At 55.6% G+C, this 21,920-nt stretch overlaps 1 protein-coding gene across 7 annotated transcripts; it reads right to left on the minus strand.

Annotated features, from left to right (window-relative positions):
* Nucleotides 1-306: 306 nt before the first annotated feature.
* On the minus strand, nt 307-21,920 carry Nr5a1 (nuclear receptor subfamily 5, group A, member 1). Of its 7 annotated transcripts, none has more exon segments than NM_001191099.4 (7): nt 307-1,909; nt 7,796-7,943; nt 9,591-9,710; nt 15,396-16,024; nt 17,887-18,028; nt 18,133-18,249; nt 21,775-21,920. In NM_001191099.4, coding segments are annotated over 6 exon segments (1,389 nt in total). In that variant the 5' UTR covers nt 18,235-18,249; nt 21,775-21,920; the 3' UTR covers nt 307-1,661.

Genomic DNA, 21,920 nt, shown 5'->3' on the forward strand with positions numbered 1-21,920 from the left:
CTGGAATGTTGAGTGGCTTGGTCTTGTGCAGGTCCTAAGTGTGTGTGTGTGTGTGTGTGTGTGTGTGTGTGTGTGTGTGTGTGTTGCACCTAGGTCAGAGGACAATTTACGGGAGTCAGTTCTCTCCTTCACCTCAGGTCATCAGGCCTGCAAGCACCTTTACCTGCTAAGCCATTTCAGTAGCTCTCCTTCCCAGAGGGTTAGAGCTGAACACTATTTTGGTGACAGGCAGACCAGCACTACCCCCCCCCCCCCGAACCTACCCCAGGGACTACACCTTGCTTCACAATGCAAAGTCACAAAGGCTACTGGAAACTAATTGCAAAATTTATTTCAGGGCTGCAGGGGTTTATAAGGGCACTTCTTGTCTTGGGGCTGTGGGTCTCTGGCCTTGGTGGGATCACGCATTTCAGGGGCAGAGGTGGGGTCTGAGCCAGGGTGGTTGAAGACAGGAGACAGCCTTGTCCAGTTGGGCAGGCCTAGCGTAAGCTGTAAATCTGACACGAAAGCAGGAAAGACAGTGGATGCCCAGTCTGAAACAGAGGATAGCTTAGGCCTCTCCCCTCAGTGCTTGGCCCTGAAGAGTGACTTTTGGGAGGCAAAGCAGCAGCCAGGGGACTGAGGCCAGCTTCAAGGGTTGTGACAAGGGACCCAAAAGGATAGAGCCATGAGAGAGTCCTCAGCACTGTCGTCATATAAAGATCCGTGAGTTCTCCTAGGTTTACCCATATCCCCACCTGAAAGGACTCTAAGCCCTTGCAGGCCTCCCGTTGCTCCTATAGTGGGGCTGGGACAGAGGGCAAGCAACAGCTCTTCTCAGGAGTGAGGCAAGATACATGAAGATGACCAGATGATCAGGAAGGAGATGTCAGGAGAAAGAGCTTTGGTGCTAATCCCCACATCCCAGTTCAGTCCTCAGTCTGTCTCCTGCCCATTTCTCTCTCACACACTTTCCAAGGACTGTCTAGGTAAAAGGAAGAGAATCCTGGTGACTGCAACCTTGCAGATAAGTACCAGCCCAGCCAGCTGGTGGAGGGCAGGGCCAGACTCCTCCTCCTCCTTGGGTAGCTGGGATGCAGGAAAAGGATGATCACAACAAAGTCCCTTTCCAGGGAGTGGATCAGAATTAGATGGGGGGGGGGCTGGAGGGGGTCTTTTTGCCCTATCCGCTCTCATGGTGTCCTCTAGAGACCCAATTTAGCAAACTCAGTTTGCAATAGTGGACTTCCTTCCCTGCTTCAGGGGAGTCTGGAGACCCCCCCTCCCCTGCCTTCATTGATGCCTACAGACCTTCCTCTGCCTCTGATCACAGGAGAGAGGGAAAGGATGACCTCTGACCCAACAGACATTCAGGCCCACCAAGGAATCCCAAGCCTCCTCCTGGGACCTCAGATACCAGGAAAAAAAGCTGGGGGCAGACGGAGGAAGGAGTGGTTAGAAGTCACCCCTCTGGGGCACTCCAAGTGGCAGACACATGCCAGTGGCTAGCGAAGGCAACCTGTCCCGGGCAGTCCCCGCCCATCCTTGCCCATCATCCCAAACACACAGCTCTGGAGCTCAGGGGCAGGGGCTTAGGGACAGGGCTCCTGGATCACCTAATGCAAGGAGTCTTTTGGAGGCAGTGGCATCCCTGCCTACTGCCCGCTGCCTGGCACCCAGGCTCAAGTCTGCTTGGCCTGCAGCATCTCAATGAGAAGGTTGTTGCGGGGCATCTCGTTGCCCAAATGCTTATGGTACAGATACTCCTTGGCCTGCATGCTCAGTGCCCGCACCTCCACCAGGCACAATAGCAACTGCTGGAATTTGTCCCCGCAGTGTGGGTAGTGACACAAGGTGTAATCCAGCAGGGCGGCGTTGGCCTTCTCCTGGGCGTCCTTTACCAGGCTGTGGTTGTTCAGGAATTTCACATCTGCAACGGGAGCAGCCCATCACCCTCTTGTCACCATCTACCCACAAAGTTGGGCTGACACAGTCACCCGCATTACCAACACCACATTCCCAGGGGATACCAACCTGTAGGTGCAGAGACTGCTATAAGCCTCTCGATGGCAACCTTCCCATCTGCACCCTGTGGCCACCACCACTGGCATCACTTTGCACACCATCTCCAAGCTTCTCCCTGTGCTTTCTTTGTCTTTGGGGGGTTTTAGTGTTTGTTTGTTTTCTTTCTTTTTGAGACAGGATCTCACCGTGTCTCCCTGGCTGGCCTGGACCTCACAGAGATCCCCTGCTTCTTTCTACCTCCTAAGTAAATTAAGGGCATGTGCCACCACACCTAAAAAATTCCTATATAGAATCACCACTATGGCCACCGCCCTCACCAACCACTAAGCCATATCACTGGCCCGGTCATCCTCGATGTTGTCACTGTGGATACTTGACAACTAGGACCATCAGGAACATCAGCAGATGCATCGCCACTGTGGTGTTCACACCTCTCTATTTTCTCATCTATGAAATGGGGTGAACTGGTCCCTAGCAAAGCCTTTCTGTGGCCATCACTCCTGCCCTGATAGACATCGTCATCAGCATCACTGTCCAAAGGACCCGTCTAAGGGTGCCAGACCCATGGGCACTCTGGGCATGGGCACCCTGGAAAGAGGCTCCATAAATTCAGTCATGGGGCTCTGGGGTCAGCCTCTTGGCAGCATTATTCGTGGTGAGGAAGAGGGGCCTGGGTGGGTGTATGTCAGTTACATCTGGGAAGTTGTGGAATGGATACACCCAGAGCCCGTGGGGCCATGTTGAAAAGCAAGGCAGAGTGGGAGGTAAGAGAGTGGGAAGAACCAAAGGTTTGCAAGGCAAAGCCGTTTACATAAATTTAAAATGGCACTGAGGTCAGGAGTGGCTTAGAGCACACCGTTGGCCTGGCACACACAGGCCCTGGTTCTATCCCTTAAACTATTAAAACATGAAAAGGGAGGGCTGGGGGAGGGTGAGAAGAAGGCAGGCGAGAGGGTGAGCAGGCAGGCAGGCTGGCCCACTAGCTCTCTCCATACAGACATGCTGTGTGAGAACAATGGGGGCCACGAAGCTGCAGATAGGCATGGAGGGCCAGCTCCCAGTGAGAGGGCGAGGAGCAGGTGGCTCCATGTGGACCAAATGCGACTGGGGCTGGAGCACGAACAGTGCGCATCCTTGGGCCTTAACACAAAAGAGGCCTTCGGAGTTGGTTGAGGAAGCTACTCCGTGGGAGAGTCCCTGTCTGTCCCGCTTAAAAGGTCCCTTCCCTCAGGGAAGCGGGCTGGAAATAGGATGTCTGGGTCCCTTCCTCAAGCCCCTGTCACAGCCCTCGGCCTCTAACAGCTCATGCCCTGCCTAGGAGTTTAATTAACATCAGCTCCCCAGCCCTCAAAGCCTAACCTGGCCTCCTCTGGGTTCTGTTGCTTCCAGAGGTTCACAAGATGGGTCCCTCACTGCTTTCTTCCCTTGGGGTAGGTACCCCCCAGTCTTTCCACTGTGGGGGAGTTTGGCCAGCATGTGCTCCTGGCCCTCTAATCCCTCTTAACACCCACTGCGCCAGGAAAGCTGAGGTGCTTGGCAACCCTGATCCCCAGCCGCCCCCAGCAGACCCGCCGAGGCCTGTGTTGTCCGAAGATGGATTTAGGGAAACTGGAGCTGGGCCTGAGTCGTATGGCAGGATTTGGTCGCTGCCAGCTTCTGCCCTGACTCCCATCACTCTGCAGTAAGTGAGTTAGGGTAATTTTCTTCCTCTTTCTGTGGGATGACCACCAGCTCACAGATACCTTTATGCCCTAAAGGGGAAAAGAAAAGCTCCTTCTGTCTAGAGAGGGACTCTTAGATTCCAGCCCAGTCCTTCCTTCTCTGCCTCTGTACAGCGAAACCCACCCAACTGGACAGAGCAACCCAGCTCGATAGCCTGACTGGCTCCAGGTACATTCAGTGGTGATCGCTGGAAGTCATTGCACCAAGAATGCCTCCTGGAAGCAAGAGAGGTCTACTGATCCCATCCGTCCTTGCCCCAACCCTTTCCCATCCCTGGGTTATCCATACCACTTTAGCACTGCCATACTATCCCTGGGTTATTCTGACATTCTTAATAGATGAAAGATGGGGTCTATCTCAAAGCTACCCAGTAAAGGGGCCCAGAGGAAAGAGATGAGGGGGAGGAGGATGGGCCAGGGTGCTGCTCAGATAGAAGGAATGGTGACACCAGGGCCTAGGCTTCTAGCTTTACCAGGATTTACTGTTCTCAGCAACAAGCATCAGGGACTCAGGATGACAGTGGAGTAGAAAGGGGGAGGGTGCAGGGCAAGGACAACTTTTCAGGGTCAGCACCTCTGTAGAAAAGCCTCTGGACTCTCAGTCCCCACATATTAAGGCCTCCATGGCCCTGGAGCATGGAGGCAGCTATGGGGTGGATAGACAGACACAGTGGCCATAGACCAGAGCTGGGATCCTTTTCATGGCACCAGGCCTGTTCATCCCTTGAGATGTCTAGACTGCAAGAAGTGCATCCGAGTGTGCCTAGACCACCCACACAGCAGGGCAGGATTCAGACCCACGCTAGGAGCTGCAGGACTGCCTGCTGCGGGCAGGGCGGGGCTGGGATTCCCAGAGCTGGAAGGCTTTAGAACCAGGTTCTCTGCAACCTACCGAATTTTCTCTAAGATCCCACCCTGGGTCTGACTTTAAACCTAAGTTTTCCCTCACCTGGAAAGCTTAGATCAGTTTACCTCTCTTCTCCAACTTCCTGAGCTCACTCAGTCTAAGGGACGGAAGACAGCCATGCAACACTGAGCATGCCCTCAGATTCGGGAACAGGGATCATCCCGCAACCTGGAGATTCCCCCTTTGCATGTCAAGGGGTTCACACCCCAGCTCTGCAACCAGACGCCACCTCGGAACCTATCTTTTATAAGATGGGGCAGGTCAGGACTGGGACCCTTGCCGAGTACCAGCTTGGGGCCTGAGCCTGCAGGACAGACAGTGCTGCCCACATCCCTGGAGGCGGAGGGGATGGGAGATGGCACCCCACCCTGGGAGCAGCCGCTAGCTCCATGAGCTGGGGGCCCCCAGGATCTCAGAAAAGCCCCCTTTTCACGGTTTAATTGAATATTTGAATAATCCTTTCATTCCAGCGAGGCATAAAGAATGTTGTCCCAATAGCAGTGACTCAGGCAGGCGCCCCCGCTCACAATGGCCCCTCGAGTGGCACTGCTATTCAGTCCGTCTTTTGTTGGCTTGGAGCGGTGGGTAAATTGCAAACGCTTAAGGGAATGCTGCCGTGCACCTCAATGGGAATCAGGAAATCGAATGTTAGGTCAATCCATTAAGCTTCGATTAAGTCCTCGGCGGAACAATGCCGGCCGGGCCCATCTTCATAAACACTGCGATTGCCAGGAGAGAGGCACTAATTTTAATTAAGCCTCCTTACCTGCCTCTGAGCTGCCTGAGATGCTATTTAGACGCCAAATGGCACCCTTCTGCAGAGACAGGCGAGAAGGAGGTGTGTAGAGGGGGACAGGGTGGGGGGTGGGTGACAGTTACTGCCTGGGTTTGAGGCGGCCCAGCCCAGGGCGGTGATGCTGAGGGTGCCACGAGCAGGCAGACTGGAAGTCTGTGGACAGGTGACCAGCCCTGCCTTGAGTTCTAGTTTTCCTGAAAGCTCAGCTCTGACGAGGAGCCCTGCATTTCAGAGTCAGAGGGCCATCCACCATCACCCAAATACAGGAGTTGCCTGCTGCAGGGCTCTGAGCTATCAACCTACTATCCTACCCCAGGCTGGAGCCGGAAGGGCCTTAGATGGTGATATGCAAATGTGAGGTGGTCAGGTTATCCCCAGAGTGGGATCCATTCCAGAGGAAGGCTCAAGGTGCCCAATAACCGAGGTCATGCACAGTTCATCCTGGGTCTACCTTGTGGACTCCTCTCCACCCATTCCCCTCCCCATAACTTCCAACAGGCTGCTTCTTCTGCTTGTTTCACCAGAACACTCCTATTCACACTGCAAGGCCCAGCTCAGATGTACGCACCTCATCCTGCATCCCAACCCAGTAGGGTTGCCCCGACTCTGGTCATACTGGACTGCTCACCTCCTATCCCAACTTGAAGCCTCTTTCCAAGGACTCTGTGCCCCAGTGTGTGTCTGTCATTGTTCCCTCATTCTAGGCTCCAGTAGGTTGAGGTCCCAGAATCACTGTCTCCTGTGCCTCTGACATCCCTAACCTCAACTCAACTTCAGGCCCACCGAGCTAAGAACTCCTCAGACACCATGGCCAGACCCGAGACAATAAAGCCCTCAGCCAGACACAAACCATTAATAAAGACTGAGCCTGTGGCCTGGTTAGTTCAGTCACTCTGGCTCATCTGGTTATGGACTTAATAAGGATGATTAATAAAGAACATCAGTACATGCTTCTGAGGGCCAAGATCGTGGTAGAATTACCTCATTGTACCCTTGCAGTATGTCAAGGACACTTACGGATGTCATTTCACACATGGGGAAATAGAGGCTTGGAGAGTGACTTGCTCAATTGCACAAAGCCAGAGGGATCAGAGTAGAAACCAGGCAGCCATGTACTTATACAGAGACTCTTCCCATGCTCCCCACTCTAGCACTGATCTCTCCAAGTTACTGGAGGGGAAGTTAGCATATGGGCTGGGAGGGTGGCTCTGAACTGCCCCAAGTCAAGGCACCACTGAGCCTAGCCCCTAGAGAAATAGGGAGGCCAGCATCCAACTGGACCTAGTAGCTTTGGCTGTAGGAGAAAGGGGACTGTGGGGCTCCCTTAAGGGAGTCATGCTGGGGCTCTGACTGGTGCTGAGAGGTCCTCTTTGCTGAGCACCCCCACCCAAGATTCTCCCAATCCTGACCAGGGCCCCTAAGGCTGTGCTACACTCTAAGGTGGCTACTTCATTGTGGTCATTTCCTAACACTCTCTAGAGCACTAGCCAGGCTGAGAGTCCCCAGGCCCTTGTCCCTTGCCACATGGATGTGGCAAGTAGCCCAACTCTGCCTGAGTACTGGGCTTTCTCTCCAGCTCCCTTCTTCTCTCTGTTTCCAAATACTTCCTACACTCTAGGTAGCATCATTGCCAGACTGCTGCAAAGACAGGTCTCCATTCTCTCTTCCCTCCCATCCCATAACTGCTTCCCTGCTGCGGAATCTTCCATCCAACTCATACACTAAGGCTCCTCCAAGCTTTCTATCCCAGGACTTGGGCTCTCTGAGGCATACCTTCATATCTGTGGCATCTAGCTGCTATGTAGTCCCCATCTATGTATTCCTCCCTTTATAAGACACTTGCTGTTCCCCCAAGTGCATGGCTCTGAGGGCAGTAGTTGGGGTCTTTCCCATTGGCTACGTTGCCTCCAGTCCCTGGCACCAGGCAGGTGTTCAGCGGGTGTTTGCAGAATGAATGAATGAATGTACAGGAGAAGGGATCTAGCGTCAGAACTACAGGGGGTCCCTGTAGTTCAGGGAGTTAGGGAAAACAGGGACCCCAGGATGGGAGTCAGGGAAGAAAGAGTCCTAAACGCAGCAGGCATTTAAGTGTGCTGGGTATGAAGAGCAATTTCTGTCGTGATTGGTCAGAAACAAATCAGATGTTCAGAAAGGTTTCCACCCCATAAAAAGCAAAACACCGACAACATCTCGGTCTTTGGGATTTCACACTGAGAAACCATGGCCCTCCAGGGAGCACCCAGACCCTGGCCATGTGCCCTTATAACACTCACTAAAGGAGGATCCTTGTCCCTTGGGTTCTCTAACCACAGTACTACCCCAATGTCTTTACCACCCTCCACTGCAGAGCCTCCAGAGGCCACTCACCGAGGCTGAAGAGGATGAGGAACTTGAGACAGACAAACTCCTGGCGGTCCAGTTGCAGGGCATGCAGCTGCAGCACCAACTCCTGTGCCCGCAGCACCAGGCTGTGCAGCAGGGAGCCAGCCTGCACAGCCACCGTGCTCAGCTCCACCTGCACCGGCAGAGGGCAGGTCAGAGAGGCCGGCAGAGAGAGAGGGAGACAGGGGCTTGGGTGAAAGGGTACAGGGCAGAAGGTTCTGATCAGTGACTTGGGTCAAGCACTGAGCCTCTGGCCACCATTTTGCCAGCATTGTTCCATTTGTTGAACCAAGCTGAGCACCCGTGGCTGGCTGGCCCCATCTTTAGTGGCAGTGGGGCAGGCATCAGGTAGTGGGAGCACTGGGAGCTGAAGGATACTTCCTTTAAAAGGGGTTGCCTTCAGCCCTGTAGTGCGGACTGTTCTTGCATAGCTGACTTTGACAAGTGCCCTTCCCTGGGGCAGGGGAGGAGGCAGTGTGGGTGGTTCTGCTGAGCACAGGAAATGGCCACCATACAAGAGCTGGTTCATTACCACCTTACTTGTTCTCTCTCTCTCTCTCTGTGAGTCTCTCTCTCTCTCTCTCTCTCTCTCTCTCTCTCTCTCTCTCTCTCTCTCTTCCACTCTGTCACACAGTTACCTGTTCCCTGAAGCTATGGTACTCATGCTGCACACCCATGCCCACTCCTGGCCTTCAGTGGCCATGCTCAGCGACACAGACACACACCTGCATATGCATTCATGCTTACACAGTGCAGGCACTTATGGACACCCACGCATCTCTGTGTGTGCAGAGTCACACAATCAGACATAGGTGGGTGGCTATACCCAGGATGTTCCTGCAGCCAGTGTGTCCTCACTCACACCCCAGATCCTGTCCTGGCACTCCTGTGGCCCAGAGTAACCCCTTGGGACCAAGCATGCCCATTCCTTCTTCCAATGGCCTTGAAACATGAGAGATATGAACCCAAGGTTAGGACACAGGTCCTGAGAGGCAGAGGTAGAGAAGTAGGAACTTGGTCTACATTTGGTTCCTGTTCCCACTGTGCCCACTATTCAACCCGTGTCCCTCCTGGGGCCACACTGTTGTCTCCAGGAGTTTTCTTTTCTTCCTCCTACTTCTCCCCCATGTCTGCGTTGCCCTCTTTAAAGGTCTCCAGACCCCAGCACTTTAGGTTGCCTCACCCATATCCACTGGCCACCCTAATGTCCCTCCTGTGGGGGGCAGCGTTCAGGAGTTCCCAGGCCTTCTCCATGGCTTCCCACCTTTGTCATGTTACACATTCCTATCTAAAGGAGCCAAATTCTGAGTCTGAACTCTCTGGGTCTTTCCCCCACTCTTACTCGTTCATTTGTTCACTCACTCATTCATTCATTCATTCATTCATTCATTCATTCATCATTATGAAAATGGAGACCCTACAGGGTCTTGCCTGCTCTCTAGCCCCTAGCAATGCCTGCAATCTCATCTCTCACACTTGCTACCCCACAGTCCCTTGGCCCTACTCTGAACCCCTTCTCAGAGTCCTTGATCCTGCAGCTTCCACGTGTGTGACAGCATAGACTGTCACCCGCCATTTTAATACCAGCTGACCAACTCTGCCTTATTTTGGGGAGTCCAATTCCACTGTTATCTCCTAGAAGAACCTCCACTGGCCGTTCCACGCAGTGGCTCCTCAAAAGGCCCCAGGACACAGAGAAGTCTGGCTAGTGCATGTCCCTGAATTTGGAATTTGGGGTATCCTGAGCCAGCCTCGAGAGGCCTGAGACCAGTTCAGTCACCTCCTGTCCAGTGACCAGCAAGATGCTGTCTTCCTTGCCGTACTGGACCTGGCGGTAGATGTGGTCCAGCACCAGCAGCTCACTCCAGCAGTTCTGCAGCAGTGTCATCTGGTCAGCCACCTGTAGGGTAGAATGATGCAGAGATCCAGCTGGGGACTGTCCTCTGGGCCCCTCTCTCAACCCTCTACTCAAAGTCTTGGATGGTCCCATCTGTCCACCTGTTTGCTTCATTGGGGCCCAGTGAGAGCCTCCTTCAGGCCCCAGTTCGATCTTTCATTAAGTGTGCGACCTCACACATGTCCCCAAGTCTTTCTGGACCTCCATGTTTTCAATCCTTCGGTGATTCAAGTGCTTGGAGATGTCTAGTCACACATCCCATACCCAGGAAATCTAAAGACTAGGAGCTAACGCTGTGAAGACCAACCCTTGTGCCCTGTGGAGGGCCTGTGATCATGGCTGCCCCTGAAGGGTCCCTAGGGGAGCTGCAGAGGTACCTAGGCTCCTGGGGAAGAAAGAGGAGCTACTTGACTCATGGATACCTCAGCTGTCTGCAGCAATGACAGGACGATGAACAAGGTAGATCCTAACCATCAGGGTGCAGTGGGCCTTGGAGTCCAGGAGAGGACAGTCCCTGCTGAGTGTCCCTCAACTCTGGGGTCATTGCATGCTCCCACAGAACAGGCAGATGCTCCCAACAGGAGCAACTTCTACTAGAGCCATGAGAACAGCAGCCAGGGACGCTTTGTCATCTCCCTCTCCTCTCTCACTGCCTCATCCCCACTCAACTCCTTTTCCCACACAGACAGCCCAAAGCTTTTCCTTTGGTGTGTGTGTGTGTGTGTACCACAATGTGCTTGTAGAGGTCAATTCTCTTCTTCTACCATATGGGTTTTCCAGGAATGGGACTGAGGTTGGCTAGATACTCCCAGCTCTCCCTGGGCCACACCTTGCCACCACTACCAACCTTGCTACATGTCAACCGTGTTGACAGTCACCATCACTTTACAGAGAGAAGAGATTGAGCAGTGAGCTCAGGCAAGCTACCTATGGTTGTACAGCTCAGTGTGGCTCTAGGTCCATGTTCTTTACCCCCAGGCTTAGAAGACAACCTGTCCCCCGTCCCTCTTGCCACCAGGAGTTCAGAGTCTCCTATAGACTGTCACCTCCTCCATGAAGCTATGCTCAACTCCTCTTTTTTGCTGCCCTTTGGGATGGCACCAATCCATGCCTGTCTTTCTTGGTACTTTGGAGTATGAGAGGGCAGGACTGGCTTTCACCTATGCCACTGTTGGGCGTTCAGGCATCAGCAAGAGGCTGATCAAGGGGCATTTGCTCCACAAAACATCCACCTTTCCCTCAAACCCAGGCCCAAGGAGAGATAACTAGACACAAAAACCAGCTCTTCTATCAGCCTAACAGCCTTCCTCTCCCCTCTGGAGCATCCTCGGGCAGGTGAGGAGAAAGGAGAGGGCAGGTGTAGGCTAGTTTTATGTCAACTTGACACAGATAGAGTCATCTGAGAGGAGTGAACCTCATCTGGGAAAATGTCTCCATACGGTTGGGCTGTAAGCAGGCCTGTAGTGCATTTTCTTAATTAGTGCGTGTGTGGGGGGTTGGGGTGGGGGGACCTACCACTCTTCTAAGCTGGTGCTCCTGGCTCTATAAACTGGCAGGCTGCTCAAGCCATGGGGAACAAGGCAGTAAGCAGCACTCGTCCATGCCCTCTGCATCAGCTCCTGCCTCCAGGTTCTTGCTCACTTTGAGCTTCTGTCTTGGTTTCCCTCAATGGACTGTGGGATATGGACTCAGGATATGTAAGCCAAAGAAACCCTTTCACACCTAAACTGCTTTTGGTCATGGCGTTTCAACACAGCCACGGCAATCCTAACAAAGACAGAGGGGCAAAAGGAAAGAGCATCCACACAGTCATGCAGGCTCAGGACTCCACCCACCCACCCCTGCTCCAACACACAGGGCAGGAAGCAGGAGGGCCCTGCTTCTATCCATCCTTACCCATCTCCTCTCTGGGTCCCCAGCCCAGGCCTCTGCTTGTCCTGAGCTCCATCACTGTTAGAACAGAGAGACCCAGCCTCTGACCGCAAGCTACTCCATCTCTCCTCACATCTCCCTCTCCATCACCCTTTCCCAGGAGAAAACCAACGCTCCAGAAACACAGTGCCAGAGCCCCTCATGCCTGCCCAGGTGACAGATACTCGTGGGACAAATGATCAGACAGGATCACCAAGAACCTCTGGACCCCTGGGTGGGAAAAGCCTATAGGGCGGTCTCAATAGCAACAAAGTAAATACAGAGCCATTTGGGTGACCCAGAAAGAGGCCCAGCATGGCTGCACATGCTCTACCCCCATCTCAGGCACAGACGCAGATACCCTTGTGCCCAGATGGGAGAAATGCAGGGCAGGAGAAATGATAAAGAGGAGTATTAGGGAGATAAGCAGACTGAGCCTTGGCAGAAGGCAGGGAGGTCATAATGACCTGGGTGCCCGGCCCTGCAGCAGACTCTACCCAGACCTCAGCTGTGGGGCTGGGTGGCCCGGCTTGAGGACTGATGAGAAGGCTGCAGCATGAGGCCACATGAGGCTACGCTGAGCACGCCAGACTCCGTGTCCCAGTCTCTCAGCCGGTCATGCACTCTCCTCAACCGTAATTTCCTGATCTGTGATAGGAAAGGCCATCTTCCCTCTTTTGCAGAGAGACGATCAGGCACAGTGGGCACCGGAGAGAGCACGGGGCACCTGAACCGGCCCCAAAGGTTCTGCAGAACCCGCCGAGCTACATCTTCCTCTCGGCCAAGCAAAAGTTCCTATCATGCCCACCTCTTTCTGTGGGTGGGCAGATGGACACACGGACATCCAACCCCAACATGCTGCACTGCCTGTGCTCTCCACAAGAAACTGCGTGTGTGAGAGATACTCTCACCTTCCTCTTGCTACCTTGGGAACAGGGTCATCTGCAGTCCTGGCTTGGGGTCCCTGGCCAGCCCAGCCTGTCTGCTGAGCTCTCCCGTGGCCCACCACAAATCTTGGAGCCTTGACACTGGAGCCTGCATCCAAGAAGGATATTGATGGTATTGCACTGACCTCTCCCTCAGCAGGCCTCTCTGGAGCCCCCGAGGTCTGATCGGTCTGGCAGCCAAGGCCAACGAGCTCAGTAATTCTTCAGGGTCTGACACTCCATGGCTGGCCATGGCACACTCCTGGCTGAGCAATTGTTTATCAGCCCAGTACTGGCAGACTTAATTAATAAACCATCTCTCCGAGCAATTATCTGCTGCTAGCAGGGGGTCTGTGGGGAAGCAGAGTGGGACGTTGAGGAGGGACAGATGTCAAGATGGAGTCCTATCACCTCCTCCAGCCTGTCCCTTCCTGGTGACTCTGCTGAACACTTGGTAAAGGTGAAACTATCACCATTCAAGTAAGAATTTGGTACACCAAAGTGGGTCCCATTTTACAGAGCTCAGAGGTGTGTGGGCCTTGTGTGTCCTTCCCTGTGCTCTTCCCAGAAGGCCTGAGAATGGAGTTTCTTAAGCTACAAACAGGGGCAGACCAGAGAGGAGGAATGAACTCTACCAGTGAGGCTTCTCGTGTACTGAGCTACATGACAAATCCTTTACCTATTCTAGCTCACCCAGCCTTTACAAGGCTCCAGAGAAATATTAGGCTCCTCCCACATTACAAATGCAGAAACTGAGGCCAGATGAGCAAAGAAACCTTGCTAAGTCCACAGGCTGCATGCCCCGACCTGTCTTCTGATCACCTCTGCAGAGAAACCTTTGACTCCCACAGATGGAGGAATGCTTTCCCCCTGGGTCCTCTATTTCCCTCCAGGTGAGGAGCCCAGGGACCTGTTTATCGACAATCTGCATATGTCTTCCTGCCCTCCCTACAGCTTCCTGGTCCAGTTCATTCTGATGTCCCCAGTGCTCACCTCAAGGGCTGACCTAGTCTCAGAGCCACAGAGCCCCTTTCCCATCTCCCATCGCCTAAGATTTGCATGTGGCATGGTGGGAACCAGCTCACTGGGCAACCTCAGCTCTTCCAACCTGCATGCCTGGCCTCCTAGACACAGACCCCCAGCCTGGCAAAGCATGCCTGCTCAAGAGGCCGTAAGGACTGGGCTCGGGCTTATCTGCAAGGTCCCTCACAAGCAGCAACTGAGTATGGCTAAGATTCCTGGGCTCCTTTCACAGGTTCTGGGAAGGGGAAGCAGGAAGGTTTGGGCCACAGAGAAGCCAGAAGCAGGAAAAAACACTCAGCAACGCTAGGACAAAAGCCCTTCCCATCCTGCGTGACCCCCCACCTCCCCAACCAGGAAGGCAGCCAGAGGAAGTGCCCTGCCCCTGGATCCAAGCTTAGCTTCTTCTACTCTCTGTTCAGGGACTTCGGGGGATGTTTGCAGTCTTGAGGTGGGGGCTGGGGTATCTTCCAGCGTACTGAGCACCTAGTACAGGGCAGGTGGGAGGCTCCGCCATCTGACTAACATTCACCTCCTATATCAGATGGCCTAGAAAGGGCCAGCGAGAGAAGTCACCCAAGACAGAGACACGGCATGTCCTTGGTCACGGCAGGCTTTACACAGTGGAAATGAAGAGTCACGGTCAGTCATCAGACCCTAACTCTCAGAGTGCCCTGGGTCAAAGCTTGAGGTGCCCCCATGGGGCTCGGGCTGCTCCTGCTACACCTTATTCGCCTCGATGCCAGGCAGGCAGGCAGGCAGTGCCCCCAGCCCATCTGGCCATATGCCCAAAGGAAGCCCAGGCAGAGTGGCGTCAGCACTGACAGCCGCTCAAGGCTGCAGGGCTTCCCGCAGGGAGGGCAGCGGCCTGCTGTTTATAGCTAGCCTCAGAACAACCAGGGGGGCTTGACCTAGGAGGGTCAGGTTGGGTTGTATCCATGCCAGGCAGCAGTCAGTCTTGGTCAGGATTCTGGAGTCTTGGGGGTGGTGCACACAAGGAGCTAGGTAGGGCACTACAGAGTCAGCTCTCAGATCTCAGGGCTTCACACCGATAGATGAAATGACTGACTGGAAAGTTCTTCCTGTTGCTAGCCTCAGTCCCTCCTGCTCTGATCATGCTTTCTTTACCTTCATGTGCACTAACCCTGGGAGAAAGAGGGCACTGAGATAAGGGAGGGCAGCAGCAGCATCACCATCACCATCACCACCACCATCACCATCACCATCACCATCACCATCACCATCACCATCACCATCACCACCACCACCACCATCACCATCACCATCACCATCACAGGGTAGTAGATCACATTAGCCAGGTAGTAACTAGGTTCACAAACACACAAAGTCATACACCCAGAGCCACATCTATGACAGCTGAGGATGGTGGGGTTGGTGTTCTTTCTGAAGAGATGGGAGGATAGGATGGCAGGTCCTACTTCTGACATAGGCTGGGGATTTGGGGGCCAAGACACGTGTTCGAGAGAACCCAGGGTCTCAAAGAAAGAGGGAGCTGCCTGTAGAAATGCCAACTGGGAGAGAAGCAAAGGCTAGCAGAACACGGAGGTGCTGAGAGACCACAAGCCAGGGAGGGGACAGAGAGAGGAAAAGGCCAAGAGAGACAGACTGAAGAGATAGGGAGAGGGATGGACAGGGGGGCAGCAGGCACCAGGAAGCTGCAATAGCTCAGAAATGCCCTCCTTCCATGCAGCTGTGCTTCCCCAGACACTGCCTGAAGCCACTGGGCAGGGCTGTCCATCAAAGGGTGATGCCAGGCAGCCAAGATTAGTAGCTAGAGCCAGGGGTTGGGGGTCTGTAAGGAGGTACCCACCTCCAGCTCCTTAAATACCATGCACCTTCGTGCCCAGTCGACAATGGAGATAAAGGTCTGGTCCGCCATCCTGCAGAGGAGGCTGAAGGGCGCTGGCTGGTCAGGGCGGCTTTTGGCTGGCTCCTGCAGGCAGCCCACGATGCGAGCACGCACCTGGTCCTCCTCTGGCTCTAGTTGCAGCAGCTGCAATATGAGCTCTGGTACATTGGGCCCTCCTGAGAAGGGCTCCGGATAGCTGTAGGGTGGCCCTGGCTGTTGAGGGGGGCTGGCGTAGGGCTCTGGATACTCAGACTTGATGGTGCGGTTAGAGAAGGCAGGATAGAGGTAGCCAGCCAGAGGCCCGTGGGGACCAGGCACGGCCATGGGCAGAGATGGGGCTCCAAAGTCACCCAGCGGCCCACTGGGTGGGCCAGAGACCAGGGCCTTGGGCTCCGGTGCATGCAGGCTAGGGGGTAACATGTAGTCCGGTGGGGGAGGGGGTGGCGGGGGAACCCCCATCGGTGGTCCGGTCTCCAGTTTGAAGCCATTGGCCCGAATCTGTGCTTTCTTCTGCTGCTTCAAGGCCCGGTCTCTCTTGTACATGGGCCCAAACTTGTTCCGGCCGCCCCGCATTCGATCAGCACGCACAGCTGTGGGCAGGAGCAGTCTGTCAGGTTTCACCTTCCCCAACTGTCTGCCACAGATCCTTCCCAAAAAGGTATGTCTCACACACGCATATAACACCCCCCCCCCCCAGCCGTATTCAGTGGCCTTCTCTGCCCACAGGTGAGAGCAACAGCCTTGGCTTGGCATCCCAGGCCTTCCTCCACATTCTCATGAGCGGATCTACTTCCCCTCTGCCCACTCACCTACCCTCCCCTCTGCCTGAAACCCCTTTCTTTCCCTTGCAATTTCTTAACACCCAGTCCAACGTTGCCACCTCCAGGAAGTCTCCGGATTCCCCCAGGCAGAATTTCCTGTCCTACCCCATATGAATACCTCAGGCTGAGAGCTCCTGGGTGCCTGGACCTTGGTCTGACAGGGAGATGGTGAAAGCAAAGGAGCCCTGCTTTGCTCACAGTGGGGTGCCTTCTCGACTCTACAAAGCTTCCCCAACTGCCCTCTGCTGTGAGCCTGGATTTGTGCTGGAGGAGGGGATTTATTCTGCTGACCAGATGTTTTTCTCCTGGCCAAGAATGTGTCACCCGCCAGACTCAACAGGTGCATTTCTGCAGCTCCAGTGTGGTTCCAGCCCTTGCTCAGACAGGACCCCACCCAAGCTCGAAGAAAAGGGAGAGAGGGGTGGTGTTCCACAGAACTTGGGAGCCTGCCCGACATAGATCTTCTTGCCTGGAGGTGAACAGCATTCTGCGCTCCCTCAGGCTGCCGGCACAGGCTGCTGCCACCCACAATAGCCAGCTCTCCGCCTGCTCAGGACCTGGACCTAGGGGGGCTCCCCACACAGGACAGGGTACCTCCTTCAATCCGAGTCCCTCTCTAGGTAGCAGGCTATGGCCACAGCTTTCCCCAGCCTCTGGGACCTTCTCTGCAAAAACTTTAGCCAACAGCTGCCGGCTGGGCGCTCAGCCCGACTGAGGCCAGGAGGGTAGAAGCTATGACTGTCCACTTTCTGAGTCTGGACCTAATGGACTGTTGCTGTCTTCTCTGGACCAGAACAGGAGGGGAGAGGTAGCCATAGGCCATTGTTCCCTTCACCCCAACCCTGAGTCAGGGCTGGACTCAGAATGCATGGGAAGGAACCTCAATTCCTGTGAAACTTAGATGCCTGGACAGACAGATAGATGCACAGTCTGAACAGCGATGGACAAACAGCAGCAGAAAGGGTGATAATAATGACAGTTCCAGCTATTCTACTGAGTCTTTCCCCTCACAGCAGGCAACTCCCGCTTTTGCTTGCCGCCCCCACCCCACCCCCAGGCCTCCCACTAACACAAGACAAGCATTACTTTTTTACTTCGTTATTCAAATGGGGGCATCTGCAGCTCAGCGAAGTCCCTAGCCTACAAGTGATACAGCTGGAATTTGAACATGGTCAAGTTATTGAGAGCTGAGGCTTTGGCTGGTGTGGGGAATCTATGGGGGTGTCTGGGAGCTTCTCACACAGTGAGTCATTGGGGGTCAGCTCTGTCCTGGAGAAAGACTTAACCCCCTCGAGGGACGGGATACTGGATCTCAATACGCAACTCATGACTGGCCTTGTCTTAGTCTCCCGAGTCCTGGGATTGCAGGGATGGACCACCATGCCGGAAGTCTTACTTTTGATATTTTGGGACTGAGCCCAGGCAGGCCCTACACGCACGGACTCTTCTGGCGCTAGACTCCCTTAGTTGCCTCTGTTCCCTGCAGAGCTGGGGCCCCAACGTCACGCCGAGGGGCCAATCACCTGGATCCAGAAACTGCTCGGCTTTCCCCTCAGCCCCTCTCCCAGGCCCGCCCGCGGCTCCCTGGGGGCGGCCAGCAGTCAGGGGTCCCGGGCGTGCAGGACGCGCACCTTCCAGGCGCATGCCCACCGTCAGGCACTTCTGGAAGCGGCAGAAGGGACAGCGCTTACGCTGCGTCTTGTCGATTTTGCAGCTCTGACTCTCGGTGCACGTGTAATGCTTGTTGTTCTGGACTGTGCGCTTGAAGAAGCCCTGCTCCAGAGGAAGGGAATGAGCGCCAGGTCTCGACCTTCGTTCGCCGCCCGCACCCTTGCCACCCGCAGCCTACACCCTCCCTGCTCCCGCTTCGCGCTCACCTTGCAGCTCTCGCACGTGAGCAGCCCGTAGTGGTAGCCCGACACCTTGTCACCACACACTGGACACAGCTCGTCCAGGTCCTCGTCGTACGAATAGTCCATGCCCGCGGCGTCCGCCTGTGAAAGGAGGATCGAGTCAGCGCGGGCCAACGGCGACTGGCCTGGGGTTGCCCTGGTCTGTGTACACCGGGCGGTCCCCAGCACCGGCCGGGTGCGGGGGTTTGCGGGCCGCGTCCCGGCGCTGCAGCTCAGCCACCCGCCGCGCTCCAGGGATGCTTCCTTGCCGCCTCTGCCGCGCCCGATCCGGGACCCTCGGATTCGATGCATTTCCATCCCGATTCGTTTGTCTGAGAACAAAACCCCGATTCTGAGAAAATCAGATAGGCTCAGGCGCGGGGAAGACAGACGCCAGGGAACCAGGGCGAAGTAGGGCACACAGCTGGAGTGGTCTGGGGGCCCGACAGAGACCTAAGGCAGAGACGAGTCTAGAAGAGACACAGAGAGACCCCAGCCAGCACTGCTCAACGGAGAGGGGATCCTGGGTGACGGGGACAGGAATGCTGTGTCAAAGACATTGGGAGAGATTCGTAGATGGTTGATTGTTAGGTAGGTAGGTAGGTAGGTAGGTAGGTAGGTAGGTAGATATTGATAGATTATGTAGATAGATAAATGATAGGTGAGGTCATGATGGACAGATGATGAACGGTGACTGATAGATGATCTAAAGATCGATACACAGTACGTAGTAAAAAGATGAAAGACCAGTGATGATGGGCAACGAAAAAGACAGAATCAGAGGCTAGGAGTGACAGGCCCAACGAGAAAACCAAGGAGACACAGAGTCAGAGACACAGTGAGAGACACCGAGCAAGGAGAGACACCCCGGGAAGACCGAGGCAGCGAGAGTGACAGAAACACAAACGGAAAACCTGGAGAGATGAAGGTGCCCAGCGAGAGGGTCGGAGATGGGGAGACACGCGGGCAGAGAGCTCCAAGGCGTGGCCCCGTGGAGGGACAGGGGCCGACCCTGAGAAGCAGAGAACCCTGGAGCCGGGCCGCTGGGTCCGCAGACAAAGCCACGCAGCGACGGCACCCACCGGCGAGCCGAGACGTCGGGCCGAGAGCGGGCGTGGAGGGCGCAGCGGGGTCGAGGGCGCGGGGCGGAGACCTCCGGCGGAGACGGGGTACAGAGAAGGGGATACAGGCTCCGGTAGACCTCAGACGGGGAGTCCAGATCCCGAGAGCCGTGGCCGGGAATGTGAGGGCCGGTACGACGGCGGCGCCCACACAGGCCGCTCCCGCGAGCAGCACCCCGCGTTCGGCCCGCACCGAGCCCCGCACCTTTTGGCCGCGCCGCCGCCCGCGATGAAGCCGCACCCGGGCTCAGCGCCGCCCGCCCGCCCGCCCGCCCGCAATGACGGCCACTCGGGCCGGGGGCGGGGAGACCGTCCCGCTCTGCCCCCGCCTCCCCGCGCCCGCCGCCTGCGGGGCTGCTCGAGGCGCACCTGGGACCCGGGCCCCTCCGCCGCACTGCGCGCTTCGCGAACCCGCCGCGCGGGGCCGGGGTGGCCGCTCTATATGCGCGCGTGCGGTATCCGGGGGCGGAGGCGCGGTCCTTGTCCTCCCCACAACCCGGCCTGTGTCCTACCCTCTCTACAGCCCCTCTCGGCCTTCACCCTCACCTCCTGGCCCTCCAGTCCCAGCTCGATCCTCCGAAGCCCGCGAGTTCTAAGAGAATTGGGGACCCTGAGCACCCCAGAATACGGTCAGGTGCCGTGCGCGGGGAAGCTTCGGGCCTCCGCCTGCGCAGGGAGGAGGCGAGCTCCGGTTTGCTAGTCCAGTTTAGGGGTGCCAAGGCCTGAACGCTGGTCGTTTTGCCGTGTGAAATTGGTTAAGGGCATGAGTGGGGTGGTGGGCAAGGCACAAGCAAGGAAGAAACTAGACTTTTGAGTTAGCACTGCCACATTTGCCTACTCAGGCTGCCGAAGCCAGCCCTTCCAGAGGGTGGCTGAAAATGGATGCGGTGGAGTGGACAGCAAGAGTTCGGGGCGAACCCCATTTCCAGGAGTCTCCCTCAGGGTGCTCGTGTGGAAATGGGAAGCATGGTTATCCCACTCTGCGACATCCCAAGGTCTGGTAAGCAGCCTGAGCTCCATGGGCTCAGAGACCCAAAAGCTAAGCTGTGGAGCTGTACCCACGCGCCCCTGTGAGCTATCCTCTAGCTTGGGCATAGGGGGAGGGGGAGAGAACGGGAGCCTCTGGAATACTGGTCCTGCGGGTGAGGTGGCAAAGCAGTTGTTCTGGGCTGCAAACGTCCACCAGACCACACAGCTTTTCAAGTTAAGTAACTGTGGTTGAGAGATCTTTGAAGAGGCCTACTCAACCCAGCCCAGTCCCCTTAGCCACCAGGGGGTGGAAGGCAGTTCGGGAGGCTGGAAATGGATTCCAGAAAGCCTCAGTGGGGAAGTACAGCAGTTATGCCTTGGCCGAGAACCACCCATCCAAAACTCGGTATGGATCCCACCCCGTAGCTCGGGTTTCTGTGAGTGCCGGACTAGGGTGCTTGCATAAAGCTGAAGACCCAGCACAGCGAGCCTCTCAAGACATTCATGGAGGGAAGCACCACAGAATCTGACGGACTTGGCTGTCCTAGCTCAGGCAAGTCACTGCCTTCCTGTCCTACAGAGCTGTGTTGAGTGAAATTGCGTGGGTGAATCGTAGAAGGACAGAGCCAGAGCCAGAGGCGTGTCAGGCCCTCTCCCCACACTGAGCACTTACACCTCAGGGATAGGGGCTATATAGGCTTTTGCACAAATCCCCTTCAGATAGGAACCCTCAGAAAGTGAAACTGGGGAGGGAATGGGGTTCAATGGCAGACCACGCCCAGTGTGAGGCTCTGCCATTTCATTTCTAGTCGCAAAAACACAAACAAAACCAAAACAAAAGTCCCCAGATGAACCTAGGCACAGAGGCCAGTAGGCAGCGGGGACGAAGAAATGGGGGCTGGGCTCCTGACTGGCATCTCTAGAGTAGCCCACCAGGGGCATCTGGGATGATGTGGGCTCTGGGCTAAATCCCTGGTGGGATGGGGGATGGGCACCAAGCTGCTCTCTCTCTTTCTGCCTGTATCTCAGCCCTTTCTTCCAGGGTTCCACTGAATGCCCCCTCTCCCTGTATACCCTTACAGTGACTCACACCCTTTCATCCATCTACCCAGGGAAGCAAAGTAAGACTCTGACCCTGACTGACAGTAGAAACACAGACATACACACATGGAGGCTCAGATACCTACACAGAGGCAAGCCAGACACTCAGGCAGCAAGACTCCAAATCCAGAAGACCCTCAGGACAGACACGGAACACCATACTCTCAGGAACCCCCGGCCACCTCTAAGACACCACCAACCACCCTCAAACCCTAGGGTCTGTCGCCATAGGCCTAACTCCTCTGTAGCACACCATAGGAAGAGATGAGGGGTGTTGTAATGGGGAAATGGACCTGGGGAGACCCCTGGCCTTTTCCCTGCCCAGAGTGGTAGGAACTGGTCATTCTGTAGAGCAGGCAATGGCCAGTCTAGGCCGGAGCAAGGCACTGAGGAGGGAGGCTGGCCAGTAGAGGCCTGGGCCCCGGCCTTCACTTACTGAACGGAAGGAGAATTCTCAGCCGGATAAGGGTGGACACTGGGCACCAGGGTCCTGGTGGGGAGGTTCCCAGGCCCCAGGTAGGGCAGTGGCTATCGGGCTGTCAGGAACTTCTTCCCCCAGCAGCGGGCAGGCAGCGGCGGACT

Source organism: Rattus norvegicus, chromosome 3, assembly GCF_021556685.1.
Source record: "Rattus norvegicus strain SHRSP/BbbUtx chromosome 3, alternate assembly SHRSP_T2T, whole genome shotgun sequence".
NCBI lineage: Eukaryota > Metazoa > Chordata > Mammalia > Rodentia > Muridae > Rattus > Rattus norvegicus.